The sequence below is a fragment of the Manis pentadactyla genome, chromosome 14, assembly GCF_030020395.1.
Source record: "Manis pentadactyla isolate mManPen7 chromosome 14, mManPen7.hap1, whole genome shotgun sequence".
Taxonomy (NCBI): domain Eukaryota; kingdom Metazoa; phylum Chordata; class Mammalia; order Pholidota; family Manidae; genus Manis; species Manis pentadactyla.
The window spans coordinates 24,988,343-25,009,591 of record NC_080032.1 but is presented as its reverse complement, the minus strand read 5'-3'; the positions used below and the strand labels follow the sequence as shown (position 1 = coordinate 25,009,591).

Sequence of the window (21,249 nt, the reverse complement as noted above, 5' to 3'; positions counted from 1 at the left end):
CAAATCGAAGGCCACAAATATTTACTCCTGCGCTTTCTTCTAAGAGTTTTATGGTTTTAGTTCTTACATTTAGGTCTTTGATGCATTATGAGTTCATTTTTTGTATATGATATAAGGTTAGGGGTCCAATTTCATTCTTTTGCACATGGATATCCAGTGTCCCAACACCATTTGTTGAAAGACTACAGTCTCATCAAAAATCAATTTATCTTCAAGCATTGTGGAAAACAGTATGGAGGTTCCTCACAAAACTAAAAATAGAAATACCATTTGACCCAAGAATTCCACTCCTAGGAATTTACCCTAAGAAAACAGGATCACAATTTAAAAAGACATATGCACCCCTATGTTTATCACAGCACTATTTACAATAGTCAAGGTATGGAAGCAACCTAAGTATCCATCAGTAGATGAATGGATAATGAAGATGGAATATTATTCAGCCATAAGAAGAAAACAAATCCTACCATTTGCAACAACATGGATGGAGCTAGAGGGTATTATGCTCAGTGAAATAAGCCAGGCAGAGAAAGACAAATACCAAATGATTACACTAATATGTGGTGTACAAGAATAAAGAAAAACTGAAGGAACAAAACAGCAGCAGAATCACAGAACCCAAGAATGGACTAACAGTTACCAAAGGGAAAGGGACTGGGGAGGATGGGTGGGAAGGGAGGGATGAGAGTGGGGAAAAATAAAGGGGGTATTATGATTAGCATGTATAATTAGCATGTAGGGGGGGCATGGGGAGGGCTGTGCAACACAGTGAAGACAAGTAGGGATTCTACAGCATCTTACTACACTGATGGACAGTGACTGTAATGGGGTGTTGGGGGGACTTGGTGAAGGGGGGAGCCTAGTAAACCTAATGTTCTTCATGTAATTGTAGATTAATGATAAAAAAAAGGAATGAAGTACTGACACATGCTACAACACAGACGGAAACATTATGAAAATGAAGGCAGACATAAAATCACAAATATTGTATGATTCCATTACGTAAGAGATTCCAAACAGATAAATCCATAAAGACAGAAAGTAGATTGGTGTTTGTTGGTATGTGGAAGGAGGGGGAATAGAGAATGACTGCTTAGGTACAATGGGGCTCTATTTGGGAGATCAAAAAGATTTGGAAGCAGATAATGGAGGTTGCACAAAAGTGTGAATGTGTTAAATTTCACTGAATTGTTCACTGAACAATTCATTAAAATAGTTAATTAGATGCTATGTGAATTCCCCCCAGAAAAGGGGGATGCTAGCAGCCAGCTGTGTGTTCAGAAGACAATAATTTAACAGGAGCGAGGCACACCCAGCTGGGTCAGTCTATCATGTTTCTCCTCTGCTCGAGCAGGGCTGTAATGGAGACCCTTCATGCTCATAGCAGCCAGCTTCTGGGAGGAGAGCTGGCCGCCCACTCCCTTGGCTCCCCCCTCACCGTGTGTGCCAGCTCGGTGAAGTTTTCCCCTGCCTGCTCCACGATGAAGCCCAGCTTGAAGATGGGGCAGTAGAGGTTGGATACCTCATCAAATGTGCAGTGTTTCAGGTAGCCATCCTTCCGGTTCTCAATGTTGCCCCTAGAGACAGAGCCCAGTGGCATCAAGTGGGGTGGGGGCGGAAGCCATGCCCCCATAAACAGTGCCTTCTCGGGGTGCAGCTCCCACCCCAGCCCACCCCATCACCACCCTCTAATGGCTCTTACTTGGAGAACTGGAATTTGGGGTAGTGGATGCTGTTCTTGATGAGGATGGTGAAATTTGGGGCCATCTTACCGAGAAATTGGCTGAGGAAGCACAGACTGGGTGTGTTTAGTCTCCCTCCCCTCCTGCCCCACAGCCTTCCGGCTGCACTGTCCCCTCCCCAGCACCTCCCAGCCCTGATCACTGAGGAGAAAGGTGCAAAATGAAGTCGCGCTGTGGTGGAAGCTGGGTCCCCACCAGGTGGGTTCCCGGGGAGCACACCTGACAGAGGCCCCGTCCTTCGCTGGGCACCAGGCGGGCGCCTCGGAAGTCCTAGGTCCTAGAGGCACCGTGGTAATAGGGCACACAGCGCCTGGTGCGCAGGCCTGCGGGCAGACGTGCGCTCAGGCGGTCGTGTGGAAATGGAGCTGGACCGAGCAGCTCTGGCGGGTGTCCGCAGATAAAAGCCAGAGCGCTGCTTGGGCTAAGAAAGGGGCAGCGTTCATCTGAACCCTGGGACAGGGACGCCTTGCGGTGCTGCGGGACGTCCAACTGCCCTTGGGCACCTCTCGTGCTCCCTGACCTTACACAGAGGAGTCAACTGTACCTCAAGAAAGGGGTGACGTTAGGGTTGAGTGCGCTGCCCCCCACGAGGCGGGGGTCGCTGATGCTTTGCCCGTCCTCCTCCCCACGCAGAGTCCTTTCCTGGTGACTTGGTGCCCTCCCAGGGTCTCGGGCGAGGCGGACCCGGGGTGGGGCGGGGCGGGGCGGGGCCGGCGGAGGAGAGGCAAGGACCTGGCCCAGGGAGGGGCGGGCTGTGCGGGGAAACCGGACCTAGAGCGAGGCGGGGTGGTGGGGATCTGGGCGCGGAGGGGGACAGGGCGGGGCGCTCGTGGGTACGGGGCCCAGGGCGCGGCCACGCCCCCAGAGCCCGCCCCCTGGACCCACAGCGTCCGCAGAGCCCAGAGACTGACGAGCTCCGGGTCGTCCCGGCGGCAGGGCCATGGCGGCCGCTGAGCCCAAGACCCCCGCGGGGGCGGCCGCGGCCCGGCGCCTGGCCCAGGGCTGCTGGTCTGCCTTTTGGGATTACGAGACGCCGAAGGTGATCGTGGTGAAGAACAGGCGCCTGGGCGTCGTGTACCGCGCAGTGCAGCTGCTCATCCTGCTCTACTTCGTGTGGTGGGTGCACGGCGCCGGAGAACCGTCTGGCAGGGGAAGGGTCCGCGGCCGCTAGGATCGCTCTGATCCTGCCCACCGCCCGCACAGGTACGTGTTCATCGTGCAGAAGAGCTACCAGGACAGAGAGACGGGCCCCGAGAGCTCCGTCATAACCAAGGTCAAGGGCATCACCTCCTCTGAGCACAGAGTGTGGGACGTGGAGGAGTACGTGAAGCCTCCCGAGGTGTGCTCCGGCCGGCCGCCCAGTCCGTGCTCTCCGAGGGGTGGTCAAGCCGCCAACGCAGGCTGACCATCCCCCTTTCTGCCCAAGGGGGGCAGTGTGTTCAGTATCATCACCAGGATCGAGGTCACCCCCTTCCAGACCCTCGGAACCTGCCCGGAGGTGAGGCGGAGTCGCAAGCGGGGTGGTGAGGGTGGCTGGCCCATTGCACCAATAGCTCTGCATAATCCGGGCGTCCCCCTTACCAGAGCATGCGAGTCAACAATGCCACCTGCGCCTCGGACGAGGACTGCGTGGCAGGGCAGCTGGACATGCTAGGAAACGGTCAGTGCGGGCCCACCTGGGGCTGGGGTCCCGCGCACCTCACCACCTAAGTGCACGTCTGTCTGCAGGCCTGCGCACCGGGCGCTGTGTGCCCTATTACCACGGGGCCTCTAGGACCTGCGAGGTGTCTGCCTGGTGCCCAGTGGAGGACGGGGCCTCTGTCAGGTGTGCTCCCCGGGAACCCACCTGGTGGGGACCCAGCTTCCACCACAGCGCGACTTCATTTTGCACCTTTCTCCTCAGTGACCAGGGCTGGGAGGTGCTGGGGAGGGGACAGTGCAGCCGGAAGGCTCGTGGGGCAGGAGGGGAGGGAGACTAAACACACCCAGTCTGTGCTTCCTCAGCCAATTTCTCGGTAAGATGGCCCCAAATTTCACCATCCTCATCAAGAACAGCATCCACTACCCCAAATTCCAGTTCTCCAAGTAAGAGCCATTAGAGGGTGGTGATGGGGTGGGCTGGGGTGGGAGCTGCACCCCGAGAAGGCACTGTTTATGGGGGCATGGCTTCCGCCCCCACCCCACTTGATGCCACTGGGCTCTGTCTCTAGGGGCAACATTGAGAACCGGAAGGATGGCTACCTGAAACACTGCACATTTGATGAGGTATCCAACCTCTACTGCCCCATCTTCAAGCTGGGCTTCATCGTGGAGCAGGCAGGGGAAAACTTCACCGAGCTGGCACACACGGTGAGGGGGGAGCCAAGGGAGTGGGCGGCCAGCTCTCCTCCCAGAAGCTGGCTGCTATGAGCATGAAGGGTCTCCATTACAGCCCTGCTCGAGCAGAGGAGAAACATGATAGACTGACCCAGCTGGGTGTGCCTCGCTCCTGTTAAATTATTGTCTTCTGGTCACACAGCTGGCTGCTAGCATCCACTCATGGCTCAGAAGCAGGGCACTCACCAAGTACCCCAGCATTAAGATGTGCACATCATACACAGCCTCAGGGCTCCTGAACATCTTGTGTCCTCCCTGATACCCATCTCTGTGCCTACTTCTGGGTAGGGTGGCGTCATTGGGATCATTATCAACTGGGACTGTGATCTGGACCTGTCAGCATCAAAGTGCAACCCCAAGTATTCCTTCCGAAGGCTTGACCCCAAGCACATCCCGGCCTCATCGGGATACAACTTCAGGTACTTTGCCTTGGGATACCTGGGCATTTGCCCTGGCTGTGGCAACTCCCAGAGTGAACAGGGTAAGTGCCCAAAACTTCAGGGCCACCAGCAATCAGAGGTCTTGGAGCTGCCAGCCTTGAGCAATGGGTGGGTAACCCTGCCATGCTCCTCAGAGTTAGCCATCCAGAACTCCAGCATGCAGGTCATTCTGTCCCAGGTTTGCCAAGTATTACAAGATAAATGGCAGCACCACCCGCACACTCATCAAAGCCTATGGGATCCGCATTGACATCATAGTGCACGGACAGGTAAACCAGCAACCTTGCCTACCTGGGAATCAGCAGGTCCAGTCATCTTCCCACTCCCCCAGAGACCCGCTTGCCCCAGACCCGACTGCCTAAGGCAGTCTCTCCTCTCCAGGCGGGGAAGTTCAGTCTGATTCCAACCATCATTAATCTCGCCACAGCACTGACTTCCATCGGGGTGGTAAGCACACAGTGGGGTTGGCGGGTTGGGGGTTGGGCCAGGCCCTCACGTGATGCATCCGTTTCACTGGCCCCAGGGCTCCTTCCTGTGTGACTGGATCTTGCTGACATTCATGAACAAAAACAAGGTGTACAGCCATAAGAAGTTTGACAAGGTGTGTACACCAAGGGACACCTCAGGTAGCTGGCCTGTGGCCCTGGCCCTTGTTTTGGGTCAGGCCCCTCCTCCAACCCACCCCTGCTCTGCAGACACAGACCAGGCAGGCCAACTGTGGGCCGAGGGGCAGAGCCAGGCCCAAGCCATCCTACCCCCACAGCCTTGCCCCACCTCTGCCCCATCCACGCAGATGGTGGATACTCCCAAGCAGGGTACAGGACGAGTGCTTTCCATCTCTGAGCCTTCCCAACAGGACTCCACACTCATGGACGCCAGAGGTTTGGCCCAGCTCTGAGCCCACCTCCCGTCAGGCTGTATTGAAGGCCTGGGCCTGGAAGGGTTCCCTTTCTGCAGCCCCAAGACAAAAAAAGCCCCTGGCTCTCATGGCAGCATCACTAGGGGCCACAAGGTGGACCGGGCCCTGCCACAAGCCTCAACACCCTGTCTTGGGGAAAATGGGAACCAAAGGATCTCCATGCACCCCAGCAGTGAGCTGACACAAAAGGGGAGGCACCCTGATCCCAACCTCCCTGAGCCTGTAGGGAAGGGCAAGTTCCTGCTACCTTTTCCCCAGCTGACCTCCCCTCCCACCCACACGGCCCAGCCAGGCCCAGCCCAGCCCAGCCCAGCCCACTTTGTTCACCTCATAGCCAATATATCATGTTCAGAATCCAATAAACCTGTGACCAGAATCTCTGGCCTTGTTTTTGGAAAAGCACCTTGAAGCCCTGGATATATATATGTGATGGCAGGTCACTGCACATGGGGGTTGCTGGTGCCCCTGGCCCTTGTCACCCTCCCAGCCTGCTACAATGTGGACACATCTGCTGCCATGTACAACAAGGTCAAGGACATGTCTGACCAGGACCAGGGGAACAGAAGCCATGAATGCATGAAGACCCCAGACTCAATCCAGCAGCCACCTGCCCTACTTAGTACATTTATCAGCTTCCTGTAGGGGTCATCCTAGAACCCCAATCTCAAAACCTGGGAAAAGGATAAGACCTGTCAAGGAGGGGAGCCAGGAAGGAGGCACAAAAGGCATACCAAGGAAAACACTGGCTCTTAAAACAAATGGTCACCAAGGTGCTGAGGCCCTTAAAACAGGGCCAAAGGCAGTGCAGGATGTTGGTGCTGGGGACCAGGGATGGCCAGGGCAGGGTTAGAGCACAGGCACCAGCTGGATCAGGCCTATGGGTAATGTGGTTACTGCGCCTTCAGATGCTACAGTGGTCATTACATTTAGTGGCTCTGCCTGAGGGATTCCAGAACCCAGATGGCCAGTGGCTTTTCCAGTACTGTCAGAGGGAGGCACACAGGTCACCTCACCTGTGATCCCACTTCTCCCAAGGGTTTAGATCCATACCAGCCCCGGGGACCCCATGCCCAAATGATGCTGGCAGGGAACCTGAGCCACCCTCCCACCTACCCACACACACCAACTGGGCCAGCACAGTGGGTGGGAAGCCCCCACCCAGCCATCTCCACTGACCCATCCTTAGGACACTGGCTCCATGGTCACCCAAATACCAGTGAGCTGAGTGTCTGGCTCACAGACATCCAGCTCTAGTTTTTGAGAAACTGGCTTTTCCAGTTGGGGCTGGGCTGCTGATCAAGAACTAGGGCCAGGGGCTCAGGTGTTTTCATTTCCAAAAATATATCACCTGAGGCCCTCCATCACACCCAAGTGCCCCCTCAGCTGACCTTTCAGAGAACTGTAGGAGCTGCAGAGATGGCCTGCTGCCCAGAGCCCCTGGTCCTGCTGCAGGGAACAGGGAGTGGTGACCAGGGCAAATATACAGTGGCGCCTGCCCCATGCTCCACTGGGACATCTCCAGTTTTGCTTCCAGGAAGCCGCCAGCCCTCCTCCTCCTTCACCCGGCCATAATTTAATTTGATCTCCATCTGGGGACTGATGGGGTTCCATCCACCTTGCAGCTGGAGTCAGGTGTCTCTTGGCCACTGGGCCTGGATGTGCCTGGTGGGTGACACCCAGAGGGCCATGCACCTGGACAGACGGATGTGAGCTATTTAGTTGGGTTCCGTCCACAGAGCGAGGTGCCTTGCACAAATGCACATGAAATGTTTTAAGAAATGTAAAATTCAAATCACAAAATCAGACAGCAAGAATGAACTAGAACAAGGCTGTGGAGTTTATAATTTCCACTTAACATTAGTTTGTAGCCTTGACAACTGGGCCTTTCTCTTATTTCTAGCTCAATTAGCTAGAAACAAGATGCAGAGCTGGTCTTAGACTCAGGGCTCCTGACAGGGAGAAGCTCAGCAAAGCTTCTGCAGACAGATGGAAAGCAGACCATGGGACAGCCCCCTCCTCTGAAGCCCCTACTCAGAGGGAAAGCAAAATGCAAGGAGGGGTCCTACATCTGCATCATGCTGCTCTGAGTAAGTATCCCCTTTAAAGTGGCCACAGCCTCAATGCCTTCTGCTGTAGGCAGGGAGGGCAGTAAGCCCTGAGCAAGGGTGACCTGCTCAGCTTTTGGAGGTTGGGCAGGCCCTGTGGGCCCAGAGGTCTCAGACTGATCCCTGAGGCTGAGAAGCAGGTCAGAACTCACCTCAACCCCATTTTTTCCCCCTTCCGCCCCCACCCACCCACCTCAGAGCTGAAGGAAAGAACCCAAAATTTTGCATGTGAAGAAATTTTTCTAAAACCCCTGTGCTAACATTATGTTAAAGTGTGTTGCAAAGGACAGCATGTGTCTGGGTGGGTGGGTCCTCTTCACAGCACACAGGTTCAGAGGGCAGGATATCCACCCAGTCCATGATCCTCCTCCTCGGCCCTCGTGCCCCCACCACAACCTGGATTTTGGGTCTTGCTGCAGACGAGTTGACCACCATGATGCAGACACCTCCATGGACCCTACTCTGGGAAGTCACTAAGTAAAAACCAAGTCTAGGGAATTCATCCCCATGAGGTTCCAGTCTGGATTCCCTGGAACTGGCCCACATCCCACTAGCATGAGGCTGTGGGGTAGCATTCTCTGATGTAAGTAGTCAGAGAGCAGGGACTGCAGACTCCCACTTGGTGCCACCTTGCCCTGGGTACTGCCTCCAACCACCCTCAGGGACTCTGCTCAGAAGATGCCAAGGGTACCTGGGGCACAGAGGAGGGACTGGGAAGGCAGGGGCTGCAGGGAGGGCTCATTACTCCAATAGATGCTCCCCGAGCTTAGGTGGGCTGCCCTGACCACTGGGGGCCCAGGGAACCACTGAAAGCTCCCTGTGGGTTGTTTTCTGGACGTGGTCATGAGTTTGGGAAGTCAGGCAGAGAATGGAGATGCTAATGGCCCAGCTGGGGATTCTTCTGCAGAAGCCACTCCAGGGTCTCCATGAGGTACGACATGCCATAGTGCTGGGCAATGTTCCGGAAGATTCCAATCTGCTCCATGAAGACCTGCAGGAATGACCAGTCTCAGTGAGACCCAGACCCAAAGGAGGTGCAGGAATGCAAGGCTGAGGACTGGGCATGCAGGAAGAGGAACAGATGTGCATAAGGGCCAGAGAGGGCAAATGGCCAAGGGGACAGTAGGGTTGGCTGCCCACTGGAGCCCCACCGTGGTGTGGATGGTGAGGGCGAAGTCCCCAGCACAGCTGCAGTACACAGGCATGTTGGTTTCCTTCACACCTCGGCACTTCAGGCAGACCTAAAGAGGAGCAGCCCCAGTCAGGAGTGCCCCACCTGGTCCCACCCACACCTGGCCAGTCTGACCTTCACCTTAACTAGAAACCCATTCCAGACTTTATTACAACTTTACCCAAACATGTTCCCACTGTGAGCACCCCAGCCCTGACCGTGAGTCCTGGGACCTGTTGTACCAGGCACTGTTCTCTTCCTGGACCTGGCACTGCCATTGGGTCTTTGCTGAGATAGCCCCTCCCTCTAACACTGAGACCCCACTCCACACGTACACCTCCCACCCCACCCAACTGCTCTCTTTACATGCTGTCTTCCTGTTTACTTAGTCTATACTAGGATGAGAGATAGTGAGGCCGGCACCTGGCCACTCTCAGTGCCCAATAGATGTAAGTGCACGAGGCCTGACCCCAGAGGTGGTCACTGCAGAGAACCAGGCTGTGATTTGGAACCTGTGCACACCATAGTTCCTTGTGGTGCAAACCAAGTATCAGGAAGACCCCCACCAAGTGGAGGGGTGGAGCAGCGAAGCCCCGTGTTGGCCTACTGCCCACCAGGTCCTGCAGGGTGAAGGCCATCAGCTTCTTGTGCAGAGCTTCCACCAGGGTCATCTCGATGACTGATGAGTCATAGGCAGCCTGGCAGTTGGAACAGAGCCACTGAGGCAACACAGTCCCATCCTGGGCAGAGAAGGAAGGGATCAGGTCACCCTCTGCTCAGCCTCCTGGGCAGCACTGAGAGGGGATGAGAACATGAAGGGCTCCTGGGTGAGAGGTATATGACTACGTACGGCTGCTCAATTGCCATCAGAGTCACTAAATGCTCACCAGGCCGATGTTCTGGCAGGTAGCAGGCCACTCTGTTGGGCACTGCAGACCTCTCCCACCTGATGCCTGGACAACCCCACCACTAGGAGGAGCCTGTGGAGCCATCCACCTGAGAGAAGGAGGAGTCTTTGCACAGGTCCAGGTCCCGGCAGAAGTTACAGCTGCGGCAGATGACCTCAGGGAGCACATAGGAGCGGCAGGGGTCCCGGAACTGGGCCTCCTCTGAGAACTCGCCAACATCTGCAAGGCGCAGCAGGTCCCGATTCAGTTTGGCCACCTGGTTTGTGATGTTCGTGTCCAGAGACAGGACCTGCAGAGAGTGGAGCCATGTCAGGCACAGCTCTGGGGACCCCACAGCCATCCCTGAGCTGTGGCTTCTCAGGACATCTCATCCCTCCCTTCTCTGTTAGGTGGGTCAGAGGGAGAGCCTCCTCCCCACACCCGCAGCTCTCCAGCGTGGGCACACAGGCACAGGCCTGCTCTGCCCCTGGTCTCCTGGCCTTTGTCAGCTCTGGGGACCAGCTTGCTTTACCCCTTGTCCTTACTGGTTCCTTTTCCCTCAATGATAGGCAGTCCTAAGTCTACTGGAGCTTTACAATCTCATTTGCAGAGTGGATGACTTCAACCCATGCTCAGTGGAGGGATTTCCAGACAAGACTAGAAAAGTCTCTTCAACGCACATGTGCTGGGAGCTCACAGTGCTGGCACTGGGAAGTCTGGCTCTCACAGCAGTCACCTACCCTCCTGTCTGTAAAGGAGCTGGTCAGACAGGACCGACATCTTCCGAAGACCTGTCCCACCCCTAAACACCACTATCCCAGCACAACCCAAGGGCACACGGCCAAACACCACTCAGAAGACATTTCTGACAGCCAGAGAGACTAGTAGATTTTAGCAAGTAGATAAATTTACAAATAGGGATAATAAGATCAACAGCTTGTTAGGCAGCATGATACTGTCTGTTTAAAAATATATACATTATATTTTAATAAATAAAATTATATATAAATATATAAAATTATATAAAAATATATACATTATATTTTAACAAATAAAAAATTATTTAATAAATAAATAAAAACATTATATTTTAAAAATATATACATTATATTTTAATAAAAATATATTAAAATAAATATTTAATTTAAATATAATAAATTATACTTTAATAAATATCTAAATAAATAGGAACAAGGTTGAATTCAATTGAAATAGACAGGAAAGATGTGAAAAGAGGTTTCACTGGTGAATTCACTCAACATCAGGAATTGAAATAGCACTGATTATTCTCAGTATCTTCCAGAAAACACTGCTAACTCATTTAATGATGCTAGCATCATCCTGGCACCAACACAAAGAGAGTACAAGAAAACCATCCAACAACCATGGGCACTGACCCAAAAATCCCCAGAATATACCAGCTGATTGAACCTACCAATATATTAAAAGGTGTGTGTGTGTGTGTATATATACACACACACACTTCATTATCAAGTGGGATGACCCCAGGAATGTAAGGCTGGATTGATATTTGAAAACCAGTGTAATTCACCATGTCAATAGTCTATAGAAGAAAAACAGGAAGTTCACCTCAATGGATACAGAAAAAGCACTCAACAAAATTCAACATCCATTCATGATCAAAACTCTCAGGAAAACATGAATGAGAATCTGTTGAAAGGTGTTCCCTCAATAATCTACAGTTAACATCATACTTAATGCTTTCCTGGAGATCAAGGACAGGGCAAGGGTGCCCACTCTATCCACTTCTACTTAACACTGTATTGGAATTCCTACCTAGGGCTTTAAGGCAAGAAAAAGGAAGGGAAGTCATAGAAGGTAGAAATAAATGACCTCTATTCACAGATACCTGTTTTCATAGAAAATCCCAAAGAAACTACAAAAAAGCTACTAGAATTAGTAAGTTTAGCAAGGTTGCAAGACACAGGGACATTACACAAAAATCCACATATTTCTCTGTATTTATTAGCATTGCACAACTGAAAACTGAAGTTAAAAAAAATCGTTGTCATTACAATTGTACCAAAAAATATGAAGCCCTTAGGTGCAAATATGTGCAATATTTATATGCTAAAAACCCCAAAACATGATGAAGGAAATCACAGATGACCTGAATAAATGGAAAGATACAGTGGTTCTTGGACTGAGAGTCTCAACATTAATATGCTAATTCTCCTCAACTGTAGATTCAAGACAACTCCAATCAAGGATTTTTTTTTCTTTTAGACACCAGTATGCTGAATCAAGTATTTATATGGAAGGACAAAGGAACTAGAATAGCCAAAACAATTTTGAGAAAGAATAAAGTTGAGGCATTCACACTACCTGGTTTTAAGACTTAATAAAGTTACAGAAATCAAGACAGTGGTGGCCTTCCAGAAATAGATCTACATATATATGCTTAGCCATATTTTGAAAAAGGTGCAAAGAAGATTCAGTGGAGAAAGATAATCTTTTCAACAATACTGCTTAAACAACTGGATGGATATAGTTATGCAAAAATGTGAACTTCAATCTCTAACATGCACACTGTACAAAAATTAACTCAAAGGGGATCACCGACTAATGTAAAACCTAGCTATAAAACTTGTAGAAGAAAATAAGAAATACATGAACCTGGTTAAAGCAAAGATTTCTTAGATATGACACCAAAAGCTCAACCCATAAAAAGTGATAAATTAGATCTCATCAATGAAAAATACTAAGAATTTTGAAAAGAAAAGTAAAAGTTTTGGGAGGAAATATTTGGAAATAACATAAAGGACTTACATCCCGACTATATGAAGAACTCTTGAAACCAACCAATAAGGAAAATAATCTGATTTGTAATAAATTATTAGAAAATCAAAAAGACTTAGACATTTCACCAAAGATGTATGGACAGTAAACAAGCACATGAAAAAATGCTCGACATCATGAGTATCAGGGAAATTAGTATTAGTTATCAACATAATGAGATACCAACACACAACTACCTGAATAGCCAAAATCTTGAAAATTAACAATGCCAAGTTCTGGTGGAGAGATGGAAGAGCTGGCCTCTAATTATACACCACTGATGAGAAGCAAATCAGAGCAGCCACTTTAGAAACATACTTTTCCAATATGACCTGGCAATTACCTTCCTAGGTTTTTACCCAAGAAAAATGAAACTTAAATTCACACACAAAAACCTGTAAGGAAACTTAGAGCAGCCTTATTAATAATCACCAAGAAGTGAAAACAACTGGACAACCTTCAACCAGTGAATGAATGACATGCTGTGTTCTTCCACACAACAGCACGGCTTAACAACAGAAAGGTCAAAGTATGCAAACAGCATGGAGGAGCCACAGAGTGAAACATGCGACACCTAAAAGGCTACACAATCCATGATTCCACTCTTACGATATTCTGGAAGATGTCCCAGTGCAAGGACAGAGGACAGATAGGTTCCAGGCTTGCAGGTGGGAGGCAGGCAGAGTCCAAGGGGTAGCCAGAGGGATTCTCTCAGGGGGTGACTGTTCTGCACCTTGTGTTGGAGGCAGAGCTTTATCTGTCGTGATAACCTGAGTAATTGCTCTCCAGAGAGTGTCTCATTGCAAGTTAATTTAAAAAGGGGTGAGAGGGGAACTTTGGGAGGTGGTAGAATGTTCTGTATCCTGACTGTGGTGGATACATGACTGTGCTTTTGTCAAAATTCACATACGAACACTAAAAGTAGTGAATTTTACTGTATGTAAGTTACACCTTACTAAAAGTAAAGTTTAAAAGTTCTAAGGTCTGAGTTGCCATTTGGAGCAGGCGAAAAAAAGATGACAGCGTGAGAAGTAAGGCAGAAACATCCTCCCAAAACCACATAACACGAAAATATAGCAAATACAACTAATCCTGAAAGCGTGACCTGAAAGAAGACTCAACTACCTACATCTGGGGAAAAGAGACCTCACAGAAATGGGTAAAGTACAAAAGTCATGATCCAGTGAGAACCAAGCCCTTGCCCCACCCTAGCTCACAGGAGGGAGGAAGAGAAACAGAATGAGGAGGGAGTAGAAGCCCAGGACTGCTGAACACCCAACCCTAAAGATCTGCTCCAGGAACACAAACCCACATTACAGGTGCTCTGAAAATTAGAGGAGTTGGAAAGCAGACAGGCAGAATACTCAGAGAGACCGAGATTTCAGCCGCTTATAGAGAATAGGTACCAACAAACAGCTGCTCCAGGACAAAAGAAGGGTGGCATTTTGAAAGACATTCCAACAGTGAGAGGGGGTGCTAAAGGGGCCAGGATTACCTAGAGCTTGCTGCTCAGGAGAAAGGACAGGTAGACAAAATCATCCTGGCACACTCAGTCCAACAGGTTGGGAACTTTCAGGAGCTTAAGGTGCTCCATCCCCCTGGCTGGCAATGCAGCACCAAGGCCCCTCCACTGCGATATGTAGCCTGCCACTCTTTCCTCCCAGCAGGCACAGATCCGCACACCTGCTGCTCCATCCTCATGCCAGGCCAGCCGGAGGATGGTCCGACCTATGACAGCTAAAGGGGCGTAACACAGAGGCTCCTCTCTGTGCTCTCAGCCTACTGGCCCTGGCAGTGAAGGTAGGCACTGCCGCCAGGAAGCAGGAAAGAGCTCTCTCCTCCTGGCAGGTATGAGCGCCACAAGCCTAGGACCCCCACCATCACTCCAGGTGCTGGGCAGTTCCAGAGAGTACAGCTTCTGGACACTAGAGGGTGCTGCCTACACAAAGTTATTATTCCACAGTAATCATTAGGAATATGAAACAGCAAAAGAATCTTGTACAAACCACAATCCCTCAAACACCAGAAAGAGGATGAAGTGAAACTGAAATCACTGATCTTCTTGATAAAGATTTCAAAATAAAAATCATCATCATAGAAAATAAGAGATTCAAGACGGCAGCATGAGAGGTAAGATGGAGCACTCCTCCCCAAACCACAAATAGTACAAAAATATAATTAATTAATACAACTAACCCTATAACAGCAACAAGAAGTCTGAACCAGACTGCATATAGAGCTCACGAACAGAGCAGACATCATGAAACAGGGTAATGTGGGAAAGCCTTAATCTGGCGGGACCCAAGCCCTTCCCCCACCCCAGCTCACTGGCTGGAGGAAGAGAAACAGAGCGGGTAGGGGGTGGAATCCTGGGACTGCTGAACACCCAGCCCTGGAGATCTGCTTTGTGAGCAGAAACCTGTATTGTGTGGTGCTCTGGACGTTGGGGAGCTTGGACAGGCGGAGTGCTTGAGAGACTGAGATTACAGGCGTTTGCGGAGGAGGGGATCCACATGTGGTCACTCTGTGTCAGAGGAAAGGCAGGTGGTCTGAGAGGCTTCCTAGCAGCGAAGGGCTGCTGAAGGGGCAGGGTTTGCACGGAGCTTGCTGCGCAGGAGAAGGGAGAGCTGGACAAGGTTGTCTGGGCGCGCTCTGCCCAACTGGTTGGGAACTTTGAGGAGCTTCAGGTGCTCCAACCCCTGGATGGCGGCCCAGCTCCAAGGCCCCCCCCACTGTTAAACGCAGCCTGCTGCACCTGCCTCCTAGCCTGCTGGCACCGGTTCACAAACCGGCAGTCACTGTGCTGGCAACAGGTCACCCAGAGGGAGGAACTGCCTACAACAGCTAGAGACGCAAAGCACAGAGGCTGGAGATAGGCACCGCAGACGGGAACCAGGAAACAGATCTTTCCTCCACTCAGGCACCAGCTCTGCTCCCCTACGAGGCCCAACCTTACTCTAGGGGCTAAGCACTAGTGGGCACCACACACAAATATGAAACATCATCAAAAGAACATGGTTCAGACCAAACTCTCACAAACCCATGAAAAAGGGCCAAATGCAACAGAAATCATCAATCTTCCTGAAAGAGAGCTCAAAATAAATATTATAAACATGCTTATGGAGGCACAGAAAAATATTCAAGAACTCAGGAATGAATTTCAGTCAGAGAGTCAATCATTAAGAAATTCCATATATGAAATGAAACATAAAATGGAGGGATTTAAAAGCAGATTACATGTAGTAGAATAGATGGTAAATGGAATAGAAACTAGAGAAGAGGAATGCAAAGAAGCTGAGGCACAGAGAGAAAAAAGAATCTCTAAGAATGAAAGAATATTGAGAGAACTGTGTGACCAATCCAAACAGAACAATATTCACATTATAGGGGTACCTGAAGGAGAGAGAGAAAAAAGGATAGAAAGTGTCACTAAGGAGGTAATTGCTGAAAACTTCCCTAATCTGGGGAAGGAGATAGTCTCTCAAGTCATGGAGGTGCACAGATCTCCCAACACAAGGGACCTAAGGAAGAAAGAAGACATATAATAATTAAAATAGCAAAGATCAAGGATAAAGAGAGACTTTTAAAAGCAGCTAGAAAGAGAAAAAAGATCACATACAAAGAAAACCCATCAGGCTATCATCAGACTTCTCAACAGAAACCTTACAGGCCAGAAGGGAGTGGCATGATATAGTTAATGCAATTAAGCAGAAGGGCCTTGAACCAAGAATACTCGACCTGGCAAGGTTACCATTTAAATTTGAAGGCGGGATTAAACAATTTTCAGATAAGCAAAAGCAGAGAGAATTTACCTCCCACAAACCACCTCTACAGTGCATTTTGGAGGGACTCCTATAGATGGAAGTATTCCTAAGGCTAAACAGATGTCACTCAAGGGATAGACAAAGAGTAGACAGTATGATTCATAACATACAAAGAATGAAGGAGGAAGAAAAAGGAGGAAAAACAAAAATAAAGAACCTTTAGGTTGTGTTTGCAATAGCATACAAAGTGAGTTAACTTAGACTGTTAGATAGTAAGGGAATTACCGTTGAACCTTTGGTAACCGCGAATCTAAAGCCTGCAATGGCAATAAGTACATATCTATCAATAATCATCCTAAATGTAAATGGTCTGAATGCACCAATCAAAACATATAGAGTTACTGAATGGATAAAAAAACAAGACCCATCTATATGCTGCCTACAAGAGACTCACTTCAAACCCGAAGACATATACAGACTGAAAGTAAAGGGATGGAAAAAGATATTTCATTCAACTAATAGGGAGAAAAAGGCAGGAGTTGCAGTACTTGTACCAGACAAAATAGAATTCAAAACAAAGAAAGTAACAAGAGACAAAGAAGGACATTACATAATGATAAAAGGGTCAGTCCAACAAGAGGATATAACTATTATAAATATCTATGCACCCAACACAGGATCATCTACATATGTGAAACAAATACTAACAGAATTAAAGGAGGAAACAGAATGCAATGCATTCGTTGTAGGAGAGTTCAACACACCACTCACTCCAAAGAACAGACCAATCAGACAGAAAATAAGTAAAGAGACAGAGGCACTGAACAACATATTAGAACAGATGGACCTAACAGACATCAACAGAACACTCCATCCAAAAGCAACAGGATACAGATACACATTCTTCTCAAGTGCACATGGAACATTTTCAAGAATAGATCATAGACAAGGCCACAAAAAGAACCTCACTAAATTCAAAAAGACTGAAATTATACCAACCAACTTCTCAGATAACAAAGGTATGAAACTAGAGATAAATTATGCAAACAAAACAAAAAAGCCCACAAACACATGGAGGCTTAAGAACATGCTTCCAAATAATCAATGGATCAATAACCAAATGAAAACAGAGATCAAGCAATATATGGAGACAAATGACAACAATAATTCAACAACACAAAATGTGTGGGATGCAGCAAAGGCTGTGCTAAGAGGGAAATATACTGCAATACAGGCCTACCTCAGGAAAGAAGAACAATCCCAAATGAACAGTCTAAACGCACAATTAATAAAACTAGAAAAGGAAGAACAAATGAGGCCCAAAATCAGTAGAAGGAGGGACATAATAAAGATTAAAGCAGAAATAAATAATATGGAGAAGAAAACAATAGAAAAAAAAAATCAATGAAACCGAGAGCTGGTTCTTTGAGAAAATAAACAAAACAGATAACCCCTAGCCAGACGTATCAAGAAAAAAAGGGAGTCTACACACATAAACAGAATCAGGAATGAGAAAGGAAAAATCATGACAGACACCACAGAAATACAAAGAATTATTAGAGAATACTATGAAAATCTATATGCTAACAAGCTGGAAAACCTAGAAGAAATGGACAACTCTCTAGAAAAATATAACCTTCCAAGGCTGACCCAGGAAGGAACAGAAAATCTGAATAGACCAATTACCAGCAATGAAATTGAACTGGTAATCAAAAATATACCTAAGAACAAAATCCCTGAACCAGATGGTTTCACTGCTGAATTTTATCAAACATTTAGTGAAGACCTAAAAACCATCTTCCTTAAAGTTTTCTCAAAAAGAAGAATAGGAGGGAATACTCCCAAACTCATTCTACAACACCAACGTCACTCTATTTCTAAAACCAGGCAAAGACACCACAAAAAAAGAAAATTACAGACCAATATCCCTGATGAACATAAATGCAAAAATACTCAACAAAATATTAGCAAACCGAATTCAAAAATACATCAAAAAGATAATCCATCATGATAAAGTGGGATTCACCCCAGGGATGCAAGGATGGTACAACATTTGAAAATCAATCAACATCATCCACTACATCAACAAAAAGGACAAAAACCACATGATCATCTCCATAGATACTGAAAAGGCATTTGACAAAATTCAACATACATTCATGATAAAAACTCTCAACAAAATGGGTATAGAGGGCAAGTACCTCAACATAATAAAGGCCATATATGACAAACCCACAGCCAACATTATACTTAACAGCAAGAAGCTGAAAGTTTTTCCTCTAAGATTGGGAACAAGACAAGGATGCCACTCTCCCCACTTCTATTCAGCATAGTTCTTGAGGTCCTAGACTTAGCAATCAGAGAACACAAAGAAATAAAAGGCATCCAGATTGGCAAGGAAGAAGTCAAACTGTCCCTGTTTGCAGATGACATGATATTGCACATAAAAAACCCCAAAGAATCCACTCCAAAACCACTAGAACTAATATTTAAATTCAGCAAAATTGTGGGATACAAAATTAATATACAGAAATCTGTTGCATTCCTATACTTAATGATGAACTAGCAGAGAGAGAAATCAGGAAAACAATTCCATTCACAATTGCACCATAAAGAATAAAACACCTAGGAATAAACCTAACCAAAGAAGAGAAAGAACTATACCCTGAAAACTACAAGACACTTTTAAGAGAAATTAAAGAGGACATTAATAAATGGAAATTCATCCCATGCTCTTGGCTAGGAAGAACTAATATTGTCAAAATGGCCATCCTGCCCAAGGCAATATACAGACTCAATGCAATCCCTATAAAAATACCTACAGCATTCTTCAATGAACTAGAGCAAATAGTTCTAAAATTCATATGGAACCACAAAAGACCCCGAATAGCCAAAGCAATCCTTAGAAGGAAGAATAAAGCAGAGGGAATTAGATTCCCTGACTTCAAGCTCTACTACAAAGCCACAGTGATCAACACAATTTGGTACTGGCATAAGAACAGACCCACAGACCAGTGGAAGAGAACAGAGAGCCCAGATATAAACCCAAGCATACATGGTCAAAAAATATATGATAAAGGAGCCATGGACATACAATGGGGAAATGACAGCCTATTCAACAGCTGGTGTTGGCAAAACTGGACAGCTACATGTAAGAGAATGAAACTGGATCATTGTCTAACCCCATACACAAAAGTAAATTTGAAATGCATCAAAGACCTGAATGTAAATCATGAAACCATAAAACTCATAGAAAAAAATATAGGCAAAAATCTCTTGGACATAAACATGAGCAAATTCTTCATGAACATATCTTCCCAGGCAAGGGAAACAAAAGCAAAAATGAATGAGTGGGACTATATCAAACTATAAGCAAAGGACACCATCAGTAGAACAAAAAGGCATCCTATGGTATGGGAGAATATATTCATAAATGACTTTTCCAAAATGGGGTTGACATGGAAACTATATAAAGAGATCACGCTCCTCAACAAACAAAAAGCAAATAAGCCAATTAAAAAATGGGTAGAGGAGCTGAACAGACAGTTCTCCAAAGAAGAAATTCAGATGGCCTACAGGCACATGAAAAGATGCTCCACATCACTAATCATCAAAGATATGCAAACTAAAACCACAATGAGATATCACCTCACACCAGTTAGGATGGCCAACATCCAAAAGACAAACAACAAATGCTGATGAGGATGTGGAGAAAGGGCAACCCTCCTACACTGCTGGTGGGAATGTAAATTAGTTCAACCATCATGAAAAGCAGTATGGAGGTTCCTCAAAAAGCTCAAAATAGAAATACCATTTGACCAGGGAATTCCACTCCTAGGAATTTACCCTAAGTATGCAGGGGCCCGGTTTGAAAAAGACATATGCACCCCTATGTTTATCGTAGCACTATTTTCAATAGCCAAGAAATGGAAGCAACCTAAGTGTCCATCAGCAGATGAATGGATTAAGATGTGGTACATATACACAATGGAATATTATTCAGTCATAAGAAGAAAACAAATCCTACCATTTGCAATAACATAGATGGAGCTAGAGGGTATTATGCTCAGTGAAATAAGCCAGGTGGAGAAAGACAAGTATCAAATGATTTTACTTGTCTGCAGAGTGTAAGAACAACAAAAAAACTGAAGGAACAAAACACCAGCAGCAGACTCACAGAACCTGAGAATGGACTAACAGTTACCAAAGGGAAAGGAACTGGGGAGGATGGGTGGGAAGGGAGGGTTAAGGGGAAAAAAGGGGCGTTACAATTAGCACACATAATGTAGCTAGGGAAGGGGGGAACACAGGAAAGGCAGTATATACAGAGAAGACAAGTAATGATTCTATAGCATCTTACTATGCTGACGAACAGTGACTGTAATGGGGTATGTGGGGGGGACATGATAATAGGGGGAGTCTATTAACCATAATGTTGTTCAAGTAATTGTACATGAACGATACCAAAAAAAAAGTCTAAATACAACTTGAGTTACCTTTGAAATGGGATCACATATCCATCTGATTATGCTAGCATAATGTCAGAACTTTTACACAGTACCTTTGACAAGAAAATGACATCATTTTTTTACACTTAAATTTTATAAAAAATAAAATTATTCCTGCTTAAGAAAAAAAAAAACCATGAACATGCTCATGGAGCTACAGAAAAATATTCAAGATCTGTGGGAGGACTTCAAGAAAGTGATAGCAACTGAAAAATACAGTATCTAAAATGAAACATACAATGGAGGAATTTAAAAGCAGATTAGATGAGGTAGACAGTAAATGAAATGGAAATTAGAGAACAAGAATACAAAGAAGCTGGGACAGACAGAGAAAAAAGGATCTCTAGGAATCTAAGAATAGTAAGAAAACTATGTAACCAATCCAAATGGAACAAAATTCACATTATAGTGGTATCAGAAGAAGAAGACAGAGAAAAAGGATAGAAAGTGTCTTTGAGGAGGTAATTGCTGAAAACTTCACCAATCTGGGGAAGGAAGCCGTCTCTCATGCCATGGAGTGCACAGATCTCCCAACACA

At 47.0% G+C, this 21,249-nt stretch overlaps 3 protein-coding genes across 7 annotated transcripts in view; 1 reads left to right on the top strand and 2 right to left on the bottom strand.

Annotated features, from left to right (window-relative positions):
- Positions 1 to 1,325: 1,325 nt before the first annotated feature.
- Positions 1,326 to 1,783, bottom strand: LOC118930544 (P2X purinoceptor 2-like). Its single transcript, XM_036922069.2, has 2 exons — positions 1,703 to 1,783; positions 1,326 to 1,577 (listed from the first exon to the last, which is right to left on the bottom strand). Exons 1-2 carry the CDS (start codon positions 1,765 to 1,767, stop codon positions 1,379 to 1,381), a joined length of 264 nt encoding a protein of 87 aa, XP_036777964.1. The 5' UTR covers positions 1,768 to 1,783; the 3' UTR covers positions 1,326 to 1,378.
- An 864-nt stretch (positions 1,784 to 2,647) lies between these two features.
- On the top strand, positions 2,648 to 6,542 carry P2RX2 (purinergic receptor P2X 2). Of its 4 annotated transcripts, XM_036921912.2 has the most exons (12): positions 2,648 to 2,858; positions 2,946 to 3,081; positions 3,169 to 3,240; positions 3,327 to 3,402; positions 3,471 to 3,567; positions 3,747 to 3,827; positions 3,953 to 4,091; positions 4,407 to 4,537; positions 4,737 to 4,827; positions 4,940 to 5,005; positions 5,082 to 5,159; positions 5,352 to 6,542. In XM_036921912.2, the coding sequence occupies exons 1-12, from the start codon at positions 2,683 to 2,685 to the stop codon at positions 5,454 to 5,456; spliced, it is 1,248 nt and encodes a 415-aa protein (XP_036777807.2). In that variant the 5' UTR covers positions 2,648 to 2,682; the 3' UTR covers positions 5,457 to 6,542. The 4 variants fall into 4 exon arrangements, with proteins under 4 accessions (XP_036777807.2, XP_036777805.2, XP_036777806.2 ...); XM_036921910.2 differs by having other exon boundaries at positions 5,082 to 6,542; XM_036921911.2 differs by lacking the exon at positions 3,747 to 3,827 and having other exon boundaries at positions 5,082 to 6,542.
- A 754-nt stretch (positions 6,543 to 7,296) lies between these two features.
- The window catches only part of POLE (DNA polymerase epsilon, catalytic subunit), an 83,235-nt gene continuing 69,282 nt past the window's right edge, over positions 7,297 to 21,249 (bottom strand). For both annotated transcript variants that reach the window (XM_036921916.2, XM_036921917.2), the window contains exons 46-49: positions 9,750 to 9,950; positions 9,368 to 9,493; positions 8,734 to 8,823; positions 7,297 to 8,573 (exon numbers count right to left, since the gene is read on the bottom strand). In XM_036921916.2, coding sequence (XP_036777811.2) covers positions 8,460 to 8,573; positions 8,734 to 8,823; positions 9,368 to 9,493; positions 9,750 to 9,950 — 531 coding nt within the window. In that variant the 3' untranslated portion in view covers positions 7,297 to 8,459. The remainder of the gene's footprint in view (positions 8,574 to 8,733; positions 8,824 to 9,367; positions 9,494 to 9,749; positions 9,951 to 21,249) is intronic.